Raw genomic sequence first — 26,305 nt, forward strand, 5'->3', positions numbered from 1 at the left:
AGATGTTAAAATAATAGTTTCAGACTGCGCACCTGCTCGTTGCTGTGACACTACTTCCGCTTCAAAATGGCTGACGAAGAAATACAAACACCACAGAGGGAAGAAGAAACCCGACAGTATCTGCAAGAACACAGAGTTCTAGAGCTTTTTAATAACCTCACATCACAGCTTATATTCAGTCGCCCAGGTTTGAATTAACTCTACGGTTTCGAGAAAATATACAGTGGTCATTTATTCAATCTTATGTTGTATACTCAATGTATCATCTATCGGTGTATACCGTCTATCGATGTAATCCGAAACATGCCATGTGTGAACCACACTTTTCAGTCTATTGTTTTAGATTTATATTTTCCCTCTTCTTAGTGATTTGTCACATTCACATTTTCTGTAAAATTAAATTATTTCATTGTTTTGCTCAACTTTATTAGTATTTTTGATTAGTTCCTTACAAAAACCCGGTCTCCGACCCATTTTTTTTTTACATTTTGGTATTTTTTTACAATTATGATATCATTGACTAACCATGATTTCGCAGATGTAAAGAATTAATAAAAAATACTTAAGTTGAGCAAAACAATGAAATAATTTAATTACTTTTGTCAGACATGCCATTTATTTATCCATATTTCCACAAGTATTTAAGCACAACAGGTCAAAAGTTTACGTAAATAATGTCAACAGAGTACAGACACTTAAACTAGGCTGCCACCTTGATTCTAGTACCTTGATTCGCCAGCTCTGACGTAATCTAGGTCAGCACGTTTTAATTAGGCCAACAGTATTTTGATCAATTGTTTTTTTGAAAAAAACAGTCAAACATATCTTTAAAAATGTTAATTTCAAAATTTCAACTTGTATTAAAAAATTAACAGTATTTTGTGAACATAAACATTAAATCATATCAAATTACTCGTAGTGGGGGATAGTATAATTTACCCCCAAGACAAAACTGTCTCTTTAAGTGTATTTTCAGGGACACTGAACAATCTAGATAACTCAACGACATAAGTGCCTCCCTCTCTGATCATTTTGTACATAAGCATGTTAAAGGGCAGTTGGAAATAAATTATGTACTGCTTTATCACTGCTTAGGGATGCGCCTAAAACAGAAATTAACACTCAATAATTTCTTTATTTTGACACTAAGACTATGGGTCATGAAGACATGTATTATAATTTTGCTTTTCCATACTACAAGATTTTAGGTCACGCCATTGATGAAATGTATACAAAGCAGATGAAATAACCAGCAAATTTTTAAGGATGTTATGTGGGAAATATGCTTGGTTTCTATTGCAATTAATTTAGGATTAGTAAAACTATGTTGTTTGCTGCAGTGTTAACCATTGTTTGTAGTGAATTTATCAGTTTTAAAGACATTTTTAGCGAGTTTAAAAGCATCTACTCTTGTAATTAGTTCGTGGTAAAAATGATGTCATGGCCTTGCAGATATGGGCATTTCACGTGATAACCAGGTAAAAACAAAGATGGCTGCGAATCAAGGTTGGTCACGATTTAAGCGACTAGGACGATATCAAAGAGTAAAACATTTTATTAAATAATTGTCCTCAGAAACTTATTTGGTGCCAATCTGGTGTATAGTCCCTTTAAAATGATTCAATTGGTCGATTTATTGCACATTTATTCTAAATATAAACAGCACCTTGTTAACTGGATTCAGTTGGTCCATTTATTGCACATTTATTCTAAATATAAACAGCACCTTGTTAACTGGCCATTCGTAGATGAAATTATGTTTTAAATATAAATATATTGTCAAAGAAAAAAAACATAAGAATTAATTTGACTCCTTTGGTCTTATGATAGCTGACAGAAGTGTTTATTTATCGATTTTCATACTGGCAATAATGTACAAATGTACACAGTATATTTTAGAAATTAAATATAAAGATGAAATCAAAAGGTTTAGTTGTTAAATTTATAGTATGAAGTCATGTATAATTGTATATAGCTGTTCAGCACGGTGATTCAAAAGAAACGCATGTAGACTATATCATCATTATTTATTTTTGCTATGCTTTATAAAGTTGGCATTGCAATGTGACACTGCCTTGCTTAACTTTTCATGAAGCAAAAAAAAAAAAACTAGCTCAGTGATTATTTCCTACTTAGATCTAATGACTGGTAAATTGTTTTTTTCTCTTATATACCCAGTATTTATTTCTTAGGGAAATGTTTACATATAATATGTCAAATTTAATATTCATTATTATAAAATTTAGAGCTGAAACATATGAGACTGACATATATTTGTTATTATAATGTTTTATGGTATTTGAATTAAATGATAATTCAGAAAGAAATTCTGAAAATTTCATGATGATATCACTTATATTGTGTCTGATACGTTTTACAAGTGAGACCATGTATTGCGCATTTTGAATACTAAATCTGACATCATTTACATGACGTCGTTACAAAAGCACATTATTCAAATGACATGCAAAATTAGCATATCAATATTACAACTAGCTTATAATTTCAATTATTTTCTTAACACAGAATCTTTAAGGCACATAAATTAAAATGAAAATGATGAATCATTTTTGTATTTTGAATACATTTGGCCATTTTAAACACAGACTATTAATGCAGTCAAAATATGTTGGGATTAAATCAATGGTTGTTATGGAAACATGAGTAAACCAATGGTCATAAATCGTCGAGAAAATGATGCACCAATGACAAACCTTTAAAAGAAAGAAGTGTGGAAGAATTTGATAAACACCGCAGGCCCAAAATCTTGTGATGCTGCTCATATGATATAGGGAACTTACAACAACCTACATAGTTGCTACCTTGCTGTTAGGCAAGTGACACTGTCAGAGACCAGGTTGTGGTGTTGGCTTGGTATCCTGAGCTCAATTCCTGGTCAGGGCACAAATACTTACTTGCTTGGTAAACACTATATCATTGTTTTCTCTTTCATTTAAGGCGATCCAAAGAAGTTCATGATAGAAACTCTAGAGAGACTACAAAAGTCAAAAAACACAAAGAGAGATTACCCATGCTTGTTTGATGACAGCAATATCCAGTCTGTTTATGGCATGCTGGACCCAACAAACAGGGGGTACATCACATTGAAACAGTATTGTGAAGGTAAGAGAGAAGACATTTTTTTTCTTTAATTCTGATGAATACTCTGTGTCATGAGATCAATACAGTACAATTCTTGAATTCATTATGCAAGAATAATATAGTTGCGAAGAGCATTTTATTAGTAGTGGCCGCATAGCTGCAAAATCAACGTTTCCTTATGCACATATTTGTATGCACATTTTCCATGTGCACAAGAAGTTTATTTGATTTAAGAATTTCATACTGACCGAATGGCTGAATCTTGTGCAAAAATATCTAAAACAAGTTGAGGATTCACATCTTAATGTGTTAAAAGGCATAAGAAATTAAAACAGATCTAGACAATGTGTATGGGGCAATGGTTCTTCTCTACTGTACTGTTGCAAGCTGAGTATCCTTGTATAAGGAAGGATATAGGGCAATTCCAGCGTGGTCTTACCAGCATACTGATACTTTCAAATTCATAGTAGAGGAAGAGGCCGGTCTTACAGTAGAAGAGATAGGGAACATATCAGAGATAAACTTTACTGCTGTATATTTGATTTTATTGCAAAAGTAAAAAAGGTGCAAGGTTTGTGCATGTTGGATTCTGAGTTTGTTAACCCCAAAACAGAAGCTGGCATGTGTTGATAAGGGGCCGGCATAGTTTTCAAAATTCATAGAAATTTGGTGGTTAAGAGAGATTGCCACAGCTGATGAAATATGACTCTGTTTTTTTTAAAACTGCCAGCAAAGAAAATAACAAAATGTGAATGGGTGAAAATGATGAGTGTCTGCAGCAGGAGTGTCGGCGGGTATGCTTTCTTGACAGCGATGGGATTTTAGCACGAGTCCAAATACCTGAGTATAGGGTTCAGTGTACTGAAAGTAGAGTATGTACAGCATTTTCAGACTGAATTTCACAGCTCAAAAAGTGTGTTGATGCAAAGAAGGAATACTTTGAAGAACTGATAAAGGCATATCTGCCAAGTGAAGTCACAAGCTATAATTCAAAGAACCAGTTTTGCCATAAAATGCTCTTTGTAGATTTAGGGAATAACAAGTTGTGTAAGTAAAGTCGCCGCTAAGTAAAAATTAATATCAAGGTTTTTTTTACTCGTAAATTGTTGTTACCTACTATAAATGGTAACACAGTATTTTTTTTTCTATAATAATTGTTTGAGTTAATAGAAAAGTTGTATTTTCTTTCAGCTCTGGACACTCTTGGTATTAAAGACTTTGAGATCAGACCAGAGGGTGCTGCAGATGACAGAATATCATTTGAAACATTCCTATCAGAGGCGTAAGTCTGAAAAATAATTTAAATTTGTTTTTTACTACTGTACATGTATGTCAAGTATACTGCAGATTAGAATTGTCATTTACGACTATTAACTGACAATCTTGGACAATTTTTCAATGTTGATTTTAGTTGACAGTTACTAGATAAATGATGTTTGTATTTTTATTACGATTATTCCTATAGGATTAAGCAAGAATCCTTATAGCATAATAACATTAAATTCTATAGATTTATGTATTGTCATACTAAAAAGAATCAAGTTAACCACTAAGACATTTATTCATACTATGCAAAAAAGACAAAGCATTTTTTCTCTCATACATTGACAACAAAGCATCATGTCAGTTTAGAACAAATGGCCCTTATTGCAGTAAGACTTTTAGATCAATGGACCTGAATTTTAATACTTTTACATGTCCTTAAAAATGATTGAATACTGCAGTGTAAAGATCTGATTTTGAGCTAGTCGGTCAAACATTTAACCAGTGGGGATTTTGCTCACTTTTCCTGATTTCAATTAATACAAAAGTAACCAATTTTATCTAGGATACTATACCATCTATTTGTGGGTATTTTAAGAATCTAGAGAATAATTTTATTTCATGAATAGCTTAAAGAATTTTTCTTGTTATTTATTTTCAATTATTGGTCTTCTATTTCAGGAGATCCGGACTTCAGAGAGCATCGGCCACTTTTACCAACCAGTGATCACAACTGACAGACCAGAATCATTTCAACAGCGGCGATAACTTACCTATTGAACAATTTCAAATTATTTAATTACAGTAACGAATATAGAAATGAACAACTGGCTTAAGCATTTAGGTATTATACTTCATTTTTTGAATATATTCAAGCTTCTGTGATATCTTGACAATTTGAAATTAATGTACTATTAGAATTGACAAAGTATTGTATGAAAGAATGAGGGTCAATGTGGATTGTTTATCATAATATGTATCATTATTTCAATTGCTGTCATATTTTTTTCTCTCATTGATGTATTTATTCGTTTTATGATATTTTATTGGCAACAATAAACATCTTATAATAAATAATACTTGTCTATATTTAATCTTCGCATTATTGTATCAATTCTCATGTGCAAATATATTTCAGGTGTTTTTTTTTATAAACACACTGTAAAAACACATTTGAATCATCCCACAGATTATTACCAATATATTTGTTATTGATGGTTCGTCTTTATTGATGATTGTCTTGTCAAAAGAACAATAACATCGATGTAATGATCATAAACTTGTGAGCGAAATCCCTCGTCATCGTACAAAAAGCGACATGTACAGACAACTGACTCACTTGATGGAGTAGTATTGATACATCACATGAATACATTGACAGCTGATGAGGATTTTATACTCAAAATATACTACATATATGTAACAGTGAACATGCGCACTAGTTGTTTTAAATGACCGTAATGTGTATTTCATGATACATATGAAATATTGCAATATTCTCTGACAATGAACATTAAGTGGCGCACATTTTGAATATATATATATATATAAAATTTTTTTAACTCTTTAGATGGAGCAATGTTAAACTTATAATAACGAAAATTATTTTTTAGAAAAATAAATAAATAGCATTCAACCTTTAACCCAAAAATACAATTGTGGGCTTTTTCATTTTGTGTCCTCTGTTTTTCAAAGTTCCAAAGGCCTACCGGTACTTGCAAAAATGGGACTTAAAGCTGCACTCTCACAGATTTACCGTTTTTACAACTTTTTTATTTTTTGTCTTGAAAAGAGGAAATTTTTGCGTGTATATCTACAAACTAATAATAATGATAACTGACAAAAGATCAGAGCGCAGATTTGCATATTTCCGTTAAAAAATAATGTTTTATGGCTTAAACCGTTACTAACGGTTTAAGAAAAATGCATAAAACATGATTGTTTGAACTTAAATATGAAATTCTGCGATCTATTTTTCGTCAGCAGTCTTATATCACTGGTTTCCATGGATTTTCTCAAAAATTGGCTCATTCCAAGACAAAAAAAAAAAGTTGTCAAAACGTTCAATCTGTGAGAGTGCAGCTTTAAATTCAATGTAATTTGTTTTTCTTTTGAAATGCTTATGAGAATTATGCAATAAAATATATATGAAATGAAAGGTCTATAATGCCAGAATCATCTGTATTGAGCTGTTCGGCCATAATCTTCACAAATGTACTTGTCATTTGCTTTTTCCTAGTTTGAAGAGATAAAAATACATCCTGCTGTATAAAAGATCAATCCAAACTAAATAAGGAAATAAGGTCTCCTGTCTCTGTATAAACGCCTTGTTTCAGTTTTCCATTAGTATTTAAATGATGATTTTAGTTATGGAAATTGTTAGCTTTTTTTGTAAAATCGTTCTGAAATCTAAGCATGTGTCATCCAATAATATGTTAATTTGTTAGAAATAAGACAAAAGGGTAATAAAGTGTCCCAATGTTTCATAGCTGGCAATGGTCTGAGTTATCACTTGTCATAATATAATACAGTGTACACTTGCTTGTATGCATTAGATGCTTTGTGAATAGTTATAGTCTAATGTTAACCTAAACTAAATAGATATTTTAAAATCATAGGACAGTAAATTACTAGATATTTTTTTAAGTTTAAGGTCTTAAAATGAGGAATGTGCTATAGTTTTGACAATAAGGAACACAACCATTATAAATACCTGAAAGTGTTAAATATAGTGTACATACAGTATCCGATGTGGGATACAAATATTATGATTCAATGTTGCACAATTTTATCGCCCTCAAATTGTTTCTGTTACATTTAAACCAAACATTCGTGGTCAAGTGATAAGATAACCTAATGTATTAAGAGCATTCGACATATTAACAGGATTAATAACTGGTGAATCAGCGCTGAGGGAAATATCGTCATAAAACGGATAATTGGCTTATCTCAGACTTATCATCCCGACCTGATAGGCAACATAGGGTTGAACGATGTGTGTTTGCTTTTGAAAGAAAAGGACATACTGCTTGATAGCAGCCTTCAAAACTGTCCGAACATTTTGTTAAGGTATTTGGAGAGTCATTAGTGATATCTTACTTGTCACTGACATAGGAATTCGATTACATCACATCACTTTTGACTCTTCATTATTCATGGTGTTAAGTTTTGATGTGATTTATGGTGAACTTACTGTTAAAGACATTCAAAAAAATAATTTTGTCGTTGAAGCGCGAATTCATAAAGCATTTCTCGTGCATACAGTAAACCTCTGCGGAATATACGGATGCCCTTTTTGCGGGTTTAAGCGTGTTGTTAAACTTTGAAATATTTCCTAGAGTATTATACATTCAGTTATTGAAAAGCGTTCCACACTTTAAATTACTGACAGTGACTGTTTTTAGAACGGAGTTTGACCTGAAACTATTAGCAACAGCTTTTGGTTCAACGACCAAGCCAATGACAACGTGTATGATTTGTGTGCAGCCCATTTGTGACATTTCTGTGGCTTATAAACAACAATTAATTATACAAATCGCACGAAAAATGAAACGATCAACGAAGATGACGGTGTTAAGTCATTAAAACATGGCAAATTTGACCACAAAACAAAAGCAGGGGCGATTGTTTAAACGAACGCAGAACAGATTGGACCGCATGTTAAAGTTACTCAGGAAAGTTCATTTATCAAAACGCGCACAACCGACTGAAAATAATGAGTTGTTCGAGGCTTTGGTTCGCCGCTCACTGTTAAACTCCATGATGAGTAGCGGGTTCTCGCCAGGGCCATTCGGGCTGGGAAGTACAGCATCACCAACCACCGTAAAACTTACAACAACGACAGCAGAAGCTGAACATGAAATGGATTTTAACACTTTGTGTACTGGTAAGTCATGTTTTATAATGTAATATAATGCCGATTTAAGTATACTTTTTTTCCTAGGAATGTTCGCGCCTAATTATTACTGTAAAGCAGATACATTAATATGATTAAGTCTCTGATGTTTTTGTACAAGGCGAATGTTGATCGAGTACAGCGTGGTTCAATTCAAATTTAGAACGTATCAAGCAACGTAACGGTAATAATTCTCAGTTTTAGGACTTCATTTTTGTTTTGTATACAATTTTAATACGTAGACCAGTCAATCGTCCGGATTAAACTACTATAACTATTTCAACATTCCAGCCTAATACAAACAAACATGTACCTAGATAATATGATAAATAGCACTAGGATGTGATTTGGTGGGCATGGTGAAATATTTTGTTCAAACTATGTACCACCAGATTAGAATCAAATCATATTTTCGCTGCTTTTGCCATATACTCTGACTGGTATTATATATCACCGCATTCGTTCCCGGAAAGGGAATTAAAGTAACAAAATTCATACACCATACACTAATATGCCTAGTTTAATGCTGCACTCTTCACAAATTTAAAGTTTTGACAACTTCTTTTTTATTTTTTGTCTTGGATCCAGCCATTTTTTTTTGCGAACATGCATTGGAACCAGTCATATAAGAATGCTGACAAAAAACTTAGATCGCAGATTTTCAATTTAAGTTCAGAAAATGATGTTTTATGCATTTCTCTTAAACCGTTAGTAACGCTTTAAGCCACAAAACATTAATTTTCGAACGGAAATATAAACATCGGTGATATGATCTTTTGTCAACAATTTTTAATCACTAGTTTGCAGATATTTCCACAAAAAGATGTTAATTCCAAGACAAAAGATAAAAAAAGTTGTAAGAACGGAATATCTGTGAGAATGCAGCCTTAGGAAATTTGTGGCACGATAGTCTCCCCGCTGTGCATCCCTTGTTTATTGCCTCTGTGTCACAACAGAGGTCTAATCTCTGTGTATTTGTTTATTGGCTCCGAGAGTTGACACTGAGTAGATAATCTCATTGTCCCAATAATACATATAAACAATATGCATAGCCAATGTCTTTATTTATTTCGACCGATGGAACATAAATTATTAACAGATAAGAGTTATAAGTTTTCAATAGTAATATAATTGATATATATTTATCCACTTTAAATACATGGCCACTATTGTAATATCCAAATTTCGAAGCATCATGGTTAAGCATATTAATGGGTTACCGTATTATATATAACATATAACATTACTCTTTTTTATTTTTGTATTTAGAAAAAGAAACACCACTATAAGTATTATTATTTTTAAATCAGTACACAGAAGTTGTGTACTATACATGTGTGGGTGAGGGTGGTGGTGTTCAATTATAGAAGGCTTAAACTAGGCCTAGGAAATGATTTATGATCCTTTGTGATCCTTCCCATAGAATGTCAATATCGACGCAAGGGGGTTGAACCTTATATGTTCGACTGATAAGCATTTGGCATAAGTTTTGAACGCAATATACTCGAGATAACGAGAGTCTCCGCCAAAAATAACACGGCTTTATTTTGTATTTAAGAGTTATGTACATTTTTATATGTATTTTGAAATAAGTCAAGGGCAAAATCTCTTCACCCCTGTGAAAATTTCCCTACCAAATTTTGTAAACACGGACAGAATCCGGTCATGCTTTTAAATTGTTTATGAGTAGAGTAGAGATGCAAAATGTAAAAATAAATGATACGTTATACATTTTTTACAAGACTCATGTTTAATATTCGAAAATGACAACACCAATTGAAAATAAACGGCATTCGTCTTTACAGAAATATCGTATGGGTTGGGGGGTCTTTGCAAACGGGCAGTGGGAACGGCGTAGGGGAACATTTATGTATGTTGCAAAATACATAAAAATAGATTGTATTTTATTATTCACATTTTGATTTTCGTATAAATTGCGAGCTATCTGTAGTGATAGGTCATGATAGATGACGGCACGCTAGTCTGAACATTTATATCCACCTATACTGCCATACTTGGAGAATATCGAGCATTGTTCATATACTTGTATATATATTTTGCCGTAGGCTTAACTGTGTCACCTGTCTTTACAGTGTTGGTAATCATGTCAACACCATTGGTTCACCAAGGCTTGCTTGCGTGTAAATACTCATTTACGTTAGCGTAATAAAAAAGTACGTTTTACTGAACGCCCATGTAAATCTCAATAATTGGCTTGATATTGAATATAATTTGCATGTGGGCCGCAGAACGAACAGACAAGGTTTACATTGTAATCGCTGGTGAACTTCAAACGCGTTTACACACACACGCACGCACGCACGCACGCACGCACACGCACACGCACACGCACACACACACACACACACACACATATATACTTGTGTAAAATGTATATACATGGCATTACATGTACGTTCCCTTATACGAATGAAACAACCACCGATGTGAAACTGTTAACTTGTAAAATACTTTACTGTCCAGTGAGCCATGTACTTTCTGCATCTTCCAATTTCTTTTCACTCATAAATATACCTTTCGCCTCTTTTTGGTATTAGTTACTGGTAAAACTTGCAAAATATTCATTTCAACAAAAAACGTTTTATAACCCTTCAAATTAACGAAACGTTAACGTGTATAAACGTAACATGATGACATCATCAACGGTCAAATAATTGGCCACCTATAGGTCCACTGGTCATCCTGAATTTATGGGCAACGTTAACGCTGAGATCATGTATGAAATTCGAATCATAACATACCGTGATTTAATTACTACTTACAAGACGATCCTATCAATCAATTGTCAATATTTAATAGCCGATGGCCAAAATTAAGAGGGATTCATCGACGTTTATATGTATTCATTGATAAAACTTCACAAACTATTCGCAATTAGATTTACCGTGAAATAATATGGACATGATTTCTTTTTAAAGATAATACAAAATGTAACTCAAACTTCATAAAGGGAATACTCTTTAATAGTGATTCTTGCCCATATTCATTGGAATTATCTCAATAGATATTGGTTATATCATCATTGATACAAGTGATTATGGTGATTATAAGAAAAGTAAAGAAAATAAGGAAGAAAGGGAAACGTTTGAAAGACGGGTTAGTTGGTATAACTAAAGATACTACAGAGACAGTTAACGATCCCGGTCAAACAGAGGTGTACACGAATAAGAACAACACGGAGGATACTGGAAACGATTTCCACACAGATTCCAATAACACTCACATAGTAACAACAGTCCCAACATTGATAACAACCACTGGAAACACTGAGAAACAAGAAACATCATATAAGAAACCGAGCTGGACTGACACAACTACTAGTATGGTTCCTACAACCAATGAACCAACTCAATCTGTTGCTGGTGAAGAAACATCTGGGAATGGAAGCGACCTCATTAAAGTAACAACCCCATCTAACAGAGTCACAACCACAGAACTGACCACGACAGAGAGAACTACATGGAGTGACATTATTGCCAGGTTACCTGTCAACACAGGCAATTCTTTGAAACCTTCAGTGAGCCCGTCAAGTGAAAATCAGCCGCCAAACTCCAACATTGACAAAGATGGCACAATGAATACCCTTTTATACAATGCGGAATCCAACATAAACAATACAGATGGTTTAAATGATTTGTCTGCCGATCAGAAAGTTGGCACTGATAAAGTAGATGGCGATGATCGGAAAGATGGCAATACTGCTAATTCTAATGGCTTTCTCCCCGAGTTTATCCAACTTGGTGAAACGCAAGCTGATCAAAGAAACAGTACAATCATAAGTCCGAATTTGAGCAAAGGAACCTGGGGATTGCCGACAGACGTCCAGAGAACGCCTCGGGACGGGTTCCCTCAGTTTCCAACTGAATTAGACTTTATGCTTGAAGTTCTAGAGAAAAGTTTAAACAGAATTAAGAAGACGTGTCCGAAGGGTAATCGAAATGTTAACTTTTGTTGTGGTAATAACTTTATCATTTTATTCTTAAGTTTTTGAACAATCATGTCGTACAAGAACAACTTATTTCAGCAACCTTCTGGTAGTATAAACCTAGATTGGGTACGACTGAGAAGCTGACCATCAGTTGTCTTGTCTGCCTTTCATTTGTACATGTAACGTTAGAGATGTATCTTAAAACAATGTATGGCATTTATCTTAAAAACAAAATAGGGGATGACGCTATTCATAATCAGTTACTATATCTTTTTCTTGTAAAAAAGGCTGGAAAAAGATAATATTTCACAAGTGTGTTGTCATGTTTAAAACTGCGCCATTTGATTGGTAACGCGGACCACTCCTAACTATCCCCCTCCGGCAAACCAACACTTCCTCATCACTATTAATACACATCTCTCTAAATTAGCAATTAATTACGCTGTCGTTCATTAGTTTTAATACACACAGTCAATGTACCAATGAAACAGATGTATATTCTGCTCATCGATCACCTATTTGTAGATATATACAATTATGTTTATGGACGGCTACCTCTCGATATCAATGAATTTACTTTTAGAAATATAATAATGGGCCAAAAAGAATAGATAAAGCTAGGAAATACCAGAAACGATGTCCTTTCTAAATGTTTTTATTTAACATTTAATTTGAAATGTTCACTTTATTTCTAGCATATTCGTATAATACACATAATGCTATATAGCAATGACATTTGAACTGTGTATCATACTTCCAACTTTCTCGTTGGAATGTTTGTGTTGATAAGATTCTTATAGTTATATTAATCTGAAAGTACTTTATTATAACACCCATTTATCACGTTACAGACATTCAAGGGCGTGACCGCGCGTGCTGCAACTCCGCAGTCACGTGTTTTGATGACGTCAGGAGCGTCGTCGACGAGCTAGACAACGCCCCGGCTGGTTCCTTCACTCTCTCTGCAGCATGCAGGTAGGTTCTGTTAGTTTACAGAAGACTCATCAGTGGTGGTCCTGAACTAGTGACCGTATGTAAACACGAAGATCTCTCTGTCGTGAAGGCCACGTGGTTTCGTTAAACTTTACATTTATGTATGATAACAAGTGTTTCTGTAAACTACACTAGTTCGTAAAACAATAAAACAAATGTATATAGTATTCGCCCTACGCTATTGTTTTGCGTTACTATAATAACCTGATTTTCTTACCCACTGCAGACGTGTCGGGTCAGAGTTGCAGCGGGACCGAATGTGCGTGCAGCAGTCTCTGTCTCGGTGCGGGGGGCGGGAGCGCGCCCTTCTCCAGCGCCGGTTTGACAAGCGCGTGAACAACCTGTACGATCAGTACAACAGCTACTGCCGCCGCACCATCCAGGAAACGCCAACTACTGTAAAAGCAGGTAGTGTTTGTGTTTGTGTGTGTATTGGGGAGGGGGCATGTTAGTCCGTATAGTATAGTGAACTGGCAGAATGTAACCATGGTTAGATATACTCTGTGCTAGCACCGTTTTACTTGCTTCCCGAAGGAGGTCATTGCTTATAGTGGTGAGGCGGGGGATCGTAACTGCGACCTCCGGTTTGATCGTGGTCATTATTATTTGTATAGCTTCGTTTAGCGAATTGCTCGCACTAGCAACCGGTTAACACATGAATACGGAAGTAGGGGTAATTAACTGCAAACTGTTTACGAGGTCAGAATTAAATAAAAACACGTTGGAATGGTAAAGGTGTTCACGTTATAATTTAATTGTTGATATTCTACTTGCTCTTAACGTTGTATTTTATTGCAGAATAGTTCCTTTTATATTTGCACATAGATTTACTTTATTAAGAATTTTTCTGCGTGTCAATGTTAATCCACCACGCCGATTTCATCACCTTCACGAAGAATATCAATACTAATATACCAAGTCACAAAGTTTAGAACTGAATATACAGGTTTGACTAGCTTAAAATTATTGTATTTCGTCGTCACTTTCAGAGACCACGACAATACCAGGTGATACCGACTCTCCCCGCCCCATATTTCCCGTTACCCCGACGACTAACAACACGGATCAGCCGCGCCCTCCCCTACCACCGGGCGGAGGTTGGGGCGGTCATAGTGGGGTTGGGCCTACCCAGGGACCTCCGGGGGACAACAGCGCGTTGACGGGTGGTATCATCGCTGGGGTGATTACCGGCGGTGTGATACTGGGAATTGTGCTGCTGGTGGCCGTGATTCTCTGGTGCAGAAACAGAAGGGACAGGTGCGGCCCATGTCCTTTATTTGATTTTCTGTTGTTTAAGCTCATTTTTGCATGACGCCTTTAGAATCGTTGGACTTGTGTCTTTTGTCCGTCGTCCACAATTGGTAACGTACACTCGATAAGTCATACACTAAGGGTCAAGTTTGATATTGAGCTATGTGCGCACAAAATGTAGATCACAATGTTAAAAGAACGAAACTCACTGGAAACAGTTTAGAGGAAACTATTTTGGCCCCAAATCAATGAAACTTGTCAAAATGCGTGTCTCTAAACTCTTGGTCAAAGTCGATACTTGTCTATGTGCGGTGAACAACTAGTTTACATGATGAAAACAAAGAAAACCCTTAATTACACTCTAAAGTAATTCAAAGTAACTTTTAACAATTCTGGTCCCCAAACTATTAAACTTGGTGAGAATGTATGTCTCCAAAATCTAGGTCGAAGGCGATACTGGGCTATGTGGTATCTTAAAGGTAGACCATTAGGTGAAATCACACCGAGTCTAATGAACCATCTAGAGGTCATACTGCTGTTTGTACATCACCAATGAAACGTGGTCCAAATGTTTGTTTTCATAGCATCTTGTTTCATACTTCTTTTGCGTCAAAAACTAGGTGATTAGGTAAAACATCCTTTTTAAAAACTCAGGTCAATGTTCATGGAGCATTGGAAATTTTGTCTTCCAAAAGCAATTATGTGTAGTGGACCGATAAAGGGCCACGCCGGTCCTACTGTTTCTTCTTTTTGTTCATGATTTGTTGTTATGTCATTGCTCAATTCTTCTACAGCATAACGCAATCGTACGAAAGTGCTTGTTTTTCAAATATCATGAAAAAAGAAGATTAATTTCACGGATAAGTAAGTGTTATTCACAAATGTGAACTATAACGCAAGTTTCTTGGCATTTCAGGAACGGTTCGGACAGTTCAACAGATAGCCAGGGTATATTCTTCCAGAAACAACCTTCCCGCAACAACAACAATAGCAAACCTTCAGCCACACGACAGCTCTCAGACCCGTACGCGGAAATTGACGAGACATTGGTATGTACATGTTCTCTCTTAATTAAGAATTTTCATATTGAAAAAGGTGGTGCATTTGTGTTTCTCTAAGTTGTTCCTTGACCGCCTGTAGTTTATTTTAAATCTTCAACTTAAAGTTATATATGTTATATAACGCCGAAAAATCTTTTACGCCCGTTATTTAATCTTATCATTTATAAATACTTAAAAAGATGTTTTAATTAGTAGATCATTTGTGTAGATGGGAATTATTTGCTCTCATTGTGGTGAAGTCCTCCCGCTCTTGATTTATAGGATCTATCTTATCCATTCAGGTAAATCCAGGGTACAAGCCGCCAGTGCCGAGTTCCATGACGCTACCAGACTACCTTCATCCGGTGAGTGATGACGGCTCCAGCAATTACACCGCACCACCCACTTCCGGTCGCCACGGGAGCGCCCCGGTTATCACTACGCGTGGCCAACTCAGCTACGGACCGATCCTCGCGGCCAACAGGGAAGCTTCTAAAGGCATGGTCACGCCGTATCACACAACGTCAATAACGACGAATGAGGACATCCAACGTTTTAAAGACAGGGACTTGAGTAACGCTGATACACTTCCCTCTTCCCGAAACTTACTCGCAAACTCTACTTCGGAAACGCCAATTGTAAACACTGATACTTTCGCAGAGGATGTAGACGATTTCGGGGAGATCGAAGGTCAGGATGACTATGAGCAGCCCGTAAGTGCCAATACATCGGTACGTTACGCTGCTATTGACCACGGCCCTCCTAAAACTGTGGCGCCGGCCGTCCCAACATCCGGCTCCAGCATTACCCCGCCCACCCAGTCCAAGCATAAGAAGGTGGGTCTTAAGGTCTTGCCATCTAATCCCTTATCGCCGATATTGTCCTTGGCATCTCCAGAGAGAGAATCCGAAATGTCAGGCAATGACGCCGTGACGTCAACGAATTCAACAATGTCAGATGTAAACTCTACAGCATCGCCTGCGCAACCGGTTCCAAGGCCTAGAAGCCGCAAGGAAAACACAGGTAGTGCAGATTCGGAAAATGCTCCTCTGAATATAAATGAAAGCGGAAACGTCTTTACATTTAAGGAATCGCAAGGGATTGGTTTCAAAGAACTGATGAAACGAACTGACCCCGATGCCGCTAACAGGGACTCCTGTGTTTCTGATGCGAGTGTAAAGTCTAGTCATCACTACTATGTGCTAGAACCTGGTCATAATAAAACTGAGTATGAAAATTCTGTAAGCTCACCCAAGATGGTATAATTGTTCCATACCTGTAAAACTTTCTTCATTATCGGGTAGATTTTTAAGGGTTTCAATGTGACTTATAAGTTGTTAAAAGGGTGGACTGTCTAATAGTCAGTCACTGTATACAGAGTATACATGCAGGTAAACTATGTTATACGCCCGCTGGTTCGGGATTAAATTGTTGCTGTTTTTCTTTAATTGATAGATTCATTCCATTGCCATTGCCACATATTATTCATTTTGGTAATGCTAGATGTGTAGGTATATGTACATTTATTCGACAAGGTGTTGTTTTTGAGATAAACGTTTTTACCATGATTTCCTTAAATCATTTAAGCAAATGAGCTGTGTGTTATTTAATAATCGACTTGTGTTTTTTTAAACTTGACTGCTGTTATATAAACTTTGCCATTGTCATATATCAAATAAAGTAATACACAAATCACTTGAGTTTTGCTGCATGCATTATTTATTCAGAAAACACAGAAAAAGAGCAACATAGAGATTTACATGGATACAGTTCCTATACATACTTACAGTAAGAACACAGAAAACGCTCGGAAAAAACAGCATGTTCAACAAGTGCAAATATTTTGAATTTCAATAAAAATGACATTGGAACTTGGGGTCAGTTCATGTGCTATACCCTTTTAAAACATGATGCATAATGAAAGACTGTAGTCAAACAATTTAATAGTTTTACAGCAAAAACACCGAGACGAGAACATAACTATCCATAAAATGAGATATGTATTATTTTGGCATTTGAATACAAAAAAGAATTTATTGATATGTTGTAAACAAAGGGTTTTTGAGCCGAAAAGAGTCTTTTAAAAAAATGAGCGTAAAACAAATTATATATTGCAATAGTCTGGAAAATATTGATCAAGTTACAGTCGCAAAATAAGTCAATTAAACCTTCACTAAGGGTAGGATAAGACATATTTAAATTAAGGTTTAAAACAGTCACTTCACCCAACCCTTGTAATGGAAATATACATATCTCGCGCTTCGCGCTCATTGCGTATACTTTCTAGTATAACAAGGGTAGTGTGTGCTGCAACCTTTATATATGATCTCATATTCAATTACAAACACAACTTTACAATTACTGCGACTTGTTGCAACAAAATCATGCAATTTCACATCAATATTTCTGAAGACAATATAAGTAGCACACTCATGTAAAAGTACAAAGAAAACACTGCAACTTAGCAGTGTCATAATATGATCAAGATTTTAGTTGGACACATCTTTCAGATCGGAAGTTCATTCATATCTTTAAGCCGAGTCAGAGTCGTCTTCGGCGCTATCTTCGAAACTCCCATCTTGGTTCTCCTCTTTCTCATCGGATCTACTGTCAAGGTTATCAGATGCCGGGTCAAAGTTATCAGAGGGGAGGTGATCAGTGCCCTCTTGGCGCTCAATGGCTAGATTGTCGGTGTGGCATGGGACACGGAAACAGCCGATATTCTGATAGGCGCTGCGAATGTGACCCTGCAATGTACGCTTAAATGGTTCATTCCGAAAGTTTGAAATTGAATTCAAGGTATTCCAGGTAGTACATATTCAGGTATCAATTGAAATGTTTTTGAAATTTCTATGCATATAAAAGGTATTTTTATAGGTCTGTAACGCCACTAATTGCTAGAGACGTACACAACTTCATCTGTAACTCCTTGTTTCACAACAAAATCCGATTAAACAATAAATCTTACTACCGTGACAAGCGAAAGGCTTTCTGAAAATTGATTTTGTTTAATGTATCTAGCGAATACAAGACAAGTTTTACAGAACATGACGCCCGTATAGAATTATCCCTTTTAAATTTAATTTATACCTTGATGTTTACGGTTCCGGTGATGCGCGCGCACATAGTGTGGCGGCTCCTGTTGATACTGTACAACTGGGCACACAAACGGCTGGAGGGTGCCACGAGGTAGTGCACGTGGTAGCAGTACTGGTACGTGGAACTGGCCATTACAGCAGGATAAACAAAAGGGAAATGGTGATTATATCTAATCAACAACACAGAGGCTTTCAACAATTTTCGAAATTGGTCAAACTTTGTAGTCCCACTGCACAGCTCTTTTCACCAGTGACCCAATTGTAATGATTGTCAAGTTTGTGACAGACTTAAGTAGAGGAAGCGGTCGTATTTACGGTCGGTTGATATGTTGAGGAAACGGTCGTATTGGCGGTCGCTTGTTATGTTGAGGAAGCGGTCGAATTTACGGTCGGTTTTTCTATTGAGGAAGCGATCGTATTGGCAGTCGGTTGTTATGTTGAGAAAACGGTCGTATTTACGGTCGGTTGTTATGTTGAGGACGCGGTTGTATTTACAGTCGGTTGTTATGTTGAGGAAACGGTCGTATTGGCGGCCGGTTGTTATGTTGAGGAAGCGGTCGTATTTATGGTCGGTTGTTATGTTGAGGAAGCGGTCGTATTGACGGTCGTCTGTGATATTCGTACATACAATGGAATGTTGTTTGAGACGCAATGACTTTACTTACGGTTGTCTGTAGTGTGGAAGAGGCGGTATCCTTACTAACGGTCGTCTGAAGTGGGGATGGAGCGGTATCCTTACTTACGGTCCTCTGTAGTGTGAATGATGCGGTATCCTTACTGACGGTCGTTTGTAGTGAGGGTGATGCGGTATCCTTACCTACGGTCGTCTGAAGTGTGGATGGTTCGGTATTCTTACTTACGGTCGTCTGTAGTGTGGATGGAGCGGTATCCTTACTTACGGTCGTTTGTAGTGAGGGTGATGCGGTATCCTTACCTACGGTCGTCTAAAGTGTGGATGGTTCGGTATTCTTACTTACGGTCGTCTGTAGTGTGGATGGAGCGGTATCCTTACTTACGGTCGTCTGTAGTGTTGATGGTGCGGTATCCTTATTAACGGTCGATGGTAGTGTTGATGGTGCGGTGTCCTTACTTACGGTCGTCGTCTGTAGTGCGGATGGAGCGGTATCCTTAGTAACGGTCGATGGTAGTGCTGATGGTGCGGTGTCCTTACTTACGGTCGCCTGTAGTGTTGATGGAGCGGTATCCTTACTTACGGTCGTCTGTAGTGTGGATGGAGCGGTATCCTTACTAACGGTCGTCTGTAGTGTTGATGGAGCGGTATCCTTACTTACGGTCGTCTGTAGTGTTGATGGAGCGGTATCCTTACTAACGGTCGTCTGTAGTGGGGATGGTGCGGTATCATAACTTACGGTCGACTGTAGTGTTGATGGTGCGGTATCCTTACTAACGATCTTATGTAGTGTGGATGGAGCGGTATCCTTACTTACGGTCGTCTGTAGTGCGGATGGTGCGGAATACTTGCTGACGGTCGTCTGTAGTGTGGATGGAGCGGTATCCTTACGAACGGTCGTCTGTAGTGTGGATGGTGCGGTATCCTTACTAACGATCGTATGTAGTGTGGATGGAGCGGTATCCTTGCTTACGGTCGTCTGTAGTGTGGATGGTGCGGTATCCTTACGAACGGTCGTCTGTAGTGTGGATGGAGCGGTATCCTTACGAACGGTCGTCTGTAGTGTGGATGGTGCGGTATCCTTACGAACGGTCGTCTGTAGTGTTGATGGAGCGGTATCCTTACTTACGGTCGTCTGTAGTGTGGATGGAGCGGTATCCTTACGAACGGTCGTCTGTAGTGTTGATGGAGCGGTATCCTTACTTACGGTCGTCTGTAGTGTGGATGGTGCGGTATCCTTACTTACGGTCGTCTGTAGTGTGGATGGTGCGGTATCCTTACTTACGGTCGTCTGTAGTGTGGATGGAGGGGTATCCTTACTAACGGTCGTCTGTAGTGTTGATGGAGCGGTATCCTTACTTACGGTCGTCTGTAGTGTGGATGGAGCGGTATCCTTACGAACGGTCGTCTGTAGTGTTGATGGTGCGGTATCCTTACTTACGGTCGTCTGTAGTGCGGAGGAGGCCGTATCCTTACTAACGGTCGTCTGTAGTGTGGAGGAGGCGGTATCCTTACTAACGGTCGTCTGTAGTGTGGAGGAGGCCGTATCCTTACTATCGGTCGTCTGTAGTGTGAGGAGACCGTATCCTTACTAACGGTCGTCTGAAGGTTGGATGGTGCGGTATCCTTACTTACGGTCGTCTGTAGTGTTGATGGTGCGGTATCCTTACTTACGGTCGTCTGTAGTGTGGAGGAGGCCGTATCCTTACTATCGGTCGTCTGTAGTGTGAGGAGACCGTATCCTTACTAACGGTCGTCTGTAGTGTGGAGGAGCCTGTATCCTTACTAACGGTCGTCTGTAGTGTGGAGGAGGCCGTATCCTTAAAAACGGTCGTCTGAAGGGTGGATGGTGCGGTATCCTTACTAACGGTCACCTGTAGTGTGGATGATGCGGTATCCTTACTTACGGTCGCCTGTAGTGTGGAGGAGGCGGTATCCTTACTTACGGTAGTCTGTAGGGTGGATGGTGCGGTATCCTTACTTACGGTCGCCTGTAGTGTGGATGGAACTGTTATCCTTACTTACGGTCGTCTGTAGCGTGAGGGAGGCGGTATCATAACTTACGGTCGTCTATAGAGTGAATGGTGCGGTATCCTTACTTACGGTCGTCTGTTGTGGAGGAGGCGGTGGTGACCTTACTTACGGTCGTTTGTGGTGTGGAGGGGGCGGTATCCGTACTTATTGTCGTTTGTAGTGTAAAGGAGCGGATGTCTGTAGCCGATATCAGCACTTTCGGACGTTTGCGGGGTGGAGGAGGCACTGTCGGTACTTGCCAATGTTTGTGGTGTGGATAAGGCGGTGTCAGTATTCACGTTTGTTTGTGGTGGGACGACTGCGGTGTCGGTACTTACGGCTGTAGGCGCTGAAGAGGAGGCTGTGTGAGAACTAACGGCTTATACTGCAGTTTACGGCGGAGAGAAGGTGGCATCGATACTTACGACTGTTTGTGCTGGAGAGTCGGCGATATCGATACTTAGAACTGTGTGTGGTGGAGAAGGGGCGATATCGGTACTTACGGCAGTTTGTGGTAGAGTGGTGTCGATATCGGTACTTACGGCAGTATGTAGTTAAGCGATGACGATATCGGTACTTACGGCAGTTTGTGGTAGAGTGGTGTCGATATCGGTACTTACGACTGTTTGTGGTGGAGAAGAGGCGATATCGGTACTTACGGCAGTTTGTAGTTTATCTATGTCGATATCGATACTTACGGGAGTATGTAGTTAAGCGATGTCGATATCGGTACTTACGGCAGTTTGTGGTGGAGAGGAGGCGATATCGGTACTTACGGCAGTTTGTGGTGGAGCGATGTCGATATTGGTATTTACGGCAGTTTAAGGTTTAGCGATGTCGATATCGGTACTTACGGCAGTTACTGGTTGAGTGGTGTCGATATCGGTACTTACGGCTAGTTGCGGTTGAGTTGTGTCGATATCGGTACTTACGGCAGTTTGCGGTTGAGTGGTGTCGATATCGGTACTTACGGCAGTTTGCGGTTGAGTGATGTCTTTATCGGTACTTACGACAGTTTGTGGTGGAGAAGAGGCGATATCGGTACTAACGACAGTTTGTGGTTGAGTGATGTCGATATCGGTACTTACGGCAGTTTGTGGTTGAGTGATGACGATATCGGTACTTACGGCAGTTTGCGGTTGAATGGTGTCGGTTTCGGTACTTACGGCTGTTTGCGGTGTAGAGGAGGCGGTATCCATTCAAGGTGAATGAGAGCACGTAACTACTGTAGCTCCGGTAATCCACCCAAATACACACTGGAATGGCGCAGAAGCAAAATGTCAAATCAATGCATACCAGAAAGTTTGAAATAATAGCAATATACAAGACGAATGTTGATGTTAGGCATCAAAGACGCGGCTGAATGAGTTTTATTGAATATTAATATATATATATATTAATATTCATGAAACATTCTGATTACGTTTCATGAATATTAGACCAAACATAATGCCTGTAGTGTGTTCCAGATTGGACCTAGTCACCTAGTTTTTGACCCCATGTAGAATACAAAGTATTTCCCTCATTCAGTTAACAGTCTACATCGACAGCCGTTAATGAGGACATGTGGTTGTGTTCGTAACTAAAAAAAGCCAATAATGCAACCAGAACCATAGCGGTACGTTGCATGCCATTGTATGGAGAAAACAAAGTTTCCCATTGGTGAAAATGTCCTAAAACACCTCTTACCATAGTGAGTTTTCGCGTTTTCTTTCCCCGCAAAAAGATGGAGGAGGATGCTGAATCGTTGTGTCACGTGAAAAAATATCGATACCCAACTGGCTCAATAAAGTCATGTAACAATATATACAACTGTTAACATTCCGAATAAACACGGACATAGCCGAACTATGACGGTTTAATCAATTTTCTAGATCGTAGTTACTCGGTCGTCTCCGGTATGCGTAAATTATTTAGACTGGTACCTTGCCATGCATTATCACCGATAAAATTATTGGTGTCGGGTCGATTCGGCCGAGATATCATTTCGGCCTGATCCTTTTCGGCCTACTTTTATTCATTAATGTTTGTTTTAAATGGTGTGAATTACGCTTTGAACTTTCATTTTATATCAGATAAATTTAAATTGTGTTAATTTCGTTATTGCGACTTATATTTGTTAGTAAAATCGTGTGAATTAAGCTTTGTACTTCCATTTTATATCACTTAAATTTAAAATAGTCAATTAATGTCGTGTTAAGGCACTTATATTTGTTATCAAATGCATAGTTTAAACTATTATTCACAATATGCCCGTAAATTCTCACATGCTTATTTACTAACCACAGCGTGTATATAAATCGTTTTCACAGAAAGTAAATTTCTAAAATAACGAATTCGTATGACCGGCGACTAGTCAATACAAAAACACAGATAATAACTTTTCTTAATTTCCTGTTTTAAACATTTGGCTTATTCGTTTTGTATGACGTTTTGGAAGTTTTACACGCATCAAAACGGTTATTCACGACAAATGTTAAGTAAAGTTGACTAAGAGTTGATATCATTAACAAATCTTCTTTTTTTCATAACTAAAATTTATCCGTATACACTTCCCCATTGACAATTGCAACAAACATGTATCCCTATAGATGCGGCCTCCAGGCCGCGTCTAATAAAAGCTCGCTAGTATCGAAAACAGAAAATCTAACAGCTTTCTTACTATTGAGATCGAAGCGATGGTATCTGTAGTAGTGTCTCACGGCAAATGTTCGCATGACACATGCAGCGCAGCAAAGAGTGCGTTAATATTCTTTTTAAACTTTAACTTATTTATTTACCTGATTGTTTTCTAAAATGTACAAGTATATACACATTTTTTTCTACACAGCATGTAGCCCCTGGTCCAGTGTATGCTCTATTCGTGTATACATAATTTATTTACTCAATTTGAATATCTTTTTTTAATGAATTAGGCGTGGGTCAAAAGCGTTTTTCATCCAATGCACCTGGACCTGAGGCGTTATTAAAACAACACCGCCACCTTGCATAGCATATAGCATGCATCATCCTGGACTTCTACTGGTACTATGGTTGTGTACAAGCTTTAATTTTGAAGAATTCGTTGAGCCTCTATAATTTTGATTTTTTCCCCGTTACTGGTTTCTTTCTTGACTCTTCCGGGCGCAATATAATTTGGTTTCGTCTGGCGTTATTTTGTTGAGGTGACCTGCATTTAATAATTTATGCTTAGATTGATGTGTAATATCATACTCTGTTATACCTCGTCCCTTCATGTGAAAACGAAAGAAGAAAGGAAAAGAAATGTTTTGTCACCTCAACTTAGAATATGCATCATTGAAATAATTTATAACTTCTAAAAGTATTAGAAACCCAAATAATACGCGTTCATCTCATACCTCATACTGGAGATGAAGTGTTTGTATACCGGGCTCGGTAATGTTGAAAAGTCAATTATTATATCGTTCTTGATACCATGCATAAGTCCATGAAGTTATTTTCGTATAATAAACTATTATTCGATAATTTTAAACAGTAACACAAGTGATACAATAAATATTCTATATACATCCGGCTATTCGCAGTCTTGTATTACCAGATTGAAGATGTATTTACGCGATGTTTTGTTATTGTTATTTACTGTTAGGAAGCAGGATTTCGACCGGAATGCGTACCCTACGGTGTTATGATATGCATCGGGCAATATTGTGTGACCTAAACCCGGACCTGATCTCCTCGTGTTAATTTTAAATTTATTACTTGAGTATCGCTGAAAATTTGACATTATGTGCGTCCGTTCGGGGCACGGGTCGTTTTAAAAGGTTATTACATTTTGTTTGGATTTGTTGATGATTAGTGTTATGTACTTTACTCAGAATCCTGTTCCTTACATTATTGGGTATTGTTTTAACTTGACCGAACCTGCGCCAGTTCTGGGCTTTGTTGTTGTTTTATGCTGTAAGGAAGCTACTTGTTTTTAAAGTTTGAACATGTATTTACGCTATATTTTGTTGTTTTTGTTTACTTTAAGGAAGCAGGATTTTGACCCGGAGTGCGTACCATACGGGGTAATGATATGCATCGGGCAATATCGTGTGACACACCCGGGCCTACTCTCCTCGTGATTATTTTAATTTAATTATATGTGTATCGCTGCAAATTTGACATTACGTGCGTCCGTACTGGGCGTGTGAGCATTACGCGTAACGAGTGAGGTATATGCGTAACGTGTGAGCTTTATGCGTTACGTGTAAGGTATTTGCGTAACGTGTGAGGTATATGCGCAACGTGTGAGGAATATGCGCAACGTGTAAGGTATACTCGTATGCGTAACGGGTGAGCCTTATGCGTTCCGTGTGAGGTATATGCGTAACATGTGAGGTGCATGCGTAGCTTGTGAGCCTTATGGGTAACGTGTGAGGTATATGCGTAACGTTTGAGCTTCATGAGTTAGGTTTGAGCTTTACGCTTTACGTGTGATCTAAACACGTTACTCGTGAACTTCACGCATTACACGTGAGCTAAAGGCATTACATGTGAGTTATACTCGTTACGTGTGTGATGTATGCGTTACGTGGGAGCTATATGCGTTTGTGTAAGCTATATGTGAACGTGTGAGCTATATGCATCACGTATTAGCGTTATATCGCTAGTCAAAATGTGAGCTACATACGAGGGAAAGGCATGCTCATTCCGCATACAGCTCATTTGTGTCAAATTCCGGGTCATAATGCTATACCTTGAGAAAGGAACCATAGCTCTGTGATCCATTGCTACCTAATTGTTTAACTTGATTACGACAAACGCTTAAGAACAATTCAAAATAATAAATGGCAAAGAATGTGTAATGCGTGAACATTATATGCGAAATGAGTTTTATGAGGTCATACAATGCTTTGAAGTTTCTGACCCAGTCTTAAATAAAGCGTTCTGACAGGTACAAATGAATAATATAAATAAATTCAAATACCTTTCCGAGGAGCGAGGTTGAACGCATCAAGAAGATGTACGTGATATTGCGGCCCAGCGGCGTGAAGTTAGCGGCCTAGCGGCCTAGCGGCCTAGCGGCCTAGCGGCGTGAAGTTAGCGGCCTAGCGGCCTAGCGGCCTA

At 37.9% G+C, this 26,305-nt stretch overlaps 2 protein-coding genes and 1 long non-coding RNA gene across 3 annotated transcripts; 2 read left to right on the plus strand and 1 right to left on the minus strand.

Annotated features, from left to right (window-relative positions):
- The first annotated feature begins 29 nt into the window (after positions 1-29).
- LOC128217165 (EF-hand calcium-binding domain-containing protein 10-like) lies at positions 30-5,442 on the plus strand. The gene is made up of 4 exons (XM_052924106.1): positions 30-187; positions 2,959-3,123; positions 4,294-4,384; positions 5,047-5,442. Exons 1-4 carry the CDS (start codon positions 67-69, stop codon positions 5,090-5,092), a joined length of 423 nt encoding a protein of 140 aa, XP_052780066.1. The 5' UTR covers positions 30-66; the 3' UTR covers positions 5,093-5,442.
- Positions 5,443-7,139: 1,697 nt separating this feature from the next.
- Positions 7,140-17,188, plus strand: LOC128216692 (uncharacterized). Its single transcript, XM_052923337.1, has 6 exons — positions 7,140-8,251; positions 13,061-13,184; positions 13,429-13,610; positions 14,192-14,459; positions 15,370-15,502; positions 15,796-17,188. The coding sequence occupies exons 1-6, from the start codon at positions 7,954-7,956 to the stop codon at positions 16,756-16,758; spliced, it is 1,968 nt and encodes a 655-aa protein (XP_052779297.1). The 5' UTR covers positions 7,140-7,953; the 3' UTR covers positions 16,759-17,188.
- Positions 17,189-17,771: 583 nt separating this feature from the next.
- On the minus strand, positions 17,772-22,490 carry LOC128216693 (uncharacterized). The gene is made up of 3 exons (XR_008258112.1): positions 22,402-22,490; positions 18,584-18,716; positions 17,772-18,240 (listed from the first exon to the last, which is right to left on the minus strand). It is a non-coding gene; the product is annotated as an uncharacterized LOC128216693 (long non-coding RNA).
- Positions 22,491-26,305: the final 3,815 nt, after the last annotated feature.

Source organism: Mya arenaria, chromosome 14 (genome assembly GCF_026914265.1).
Source record: "Mya arenaria isolate MELC-2E11 chromosome 14, ASM2691426v1".
Classification (NCBI taxonomy): domain Eukaryota; kingdom Metazoa; phylum Mollusca; class Bivalvia; order Myida; family Myidae; genus Mya; species Mya arenaria.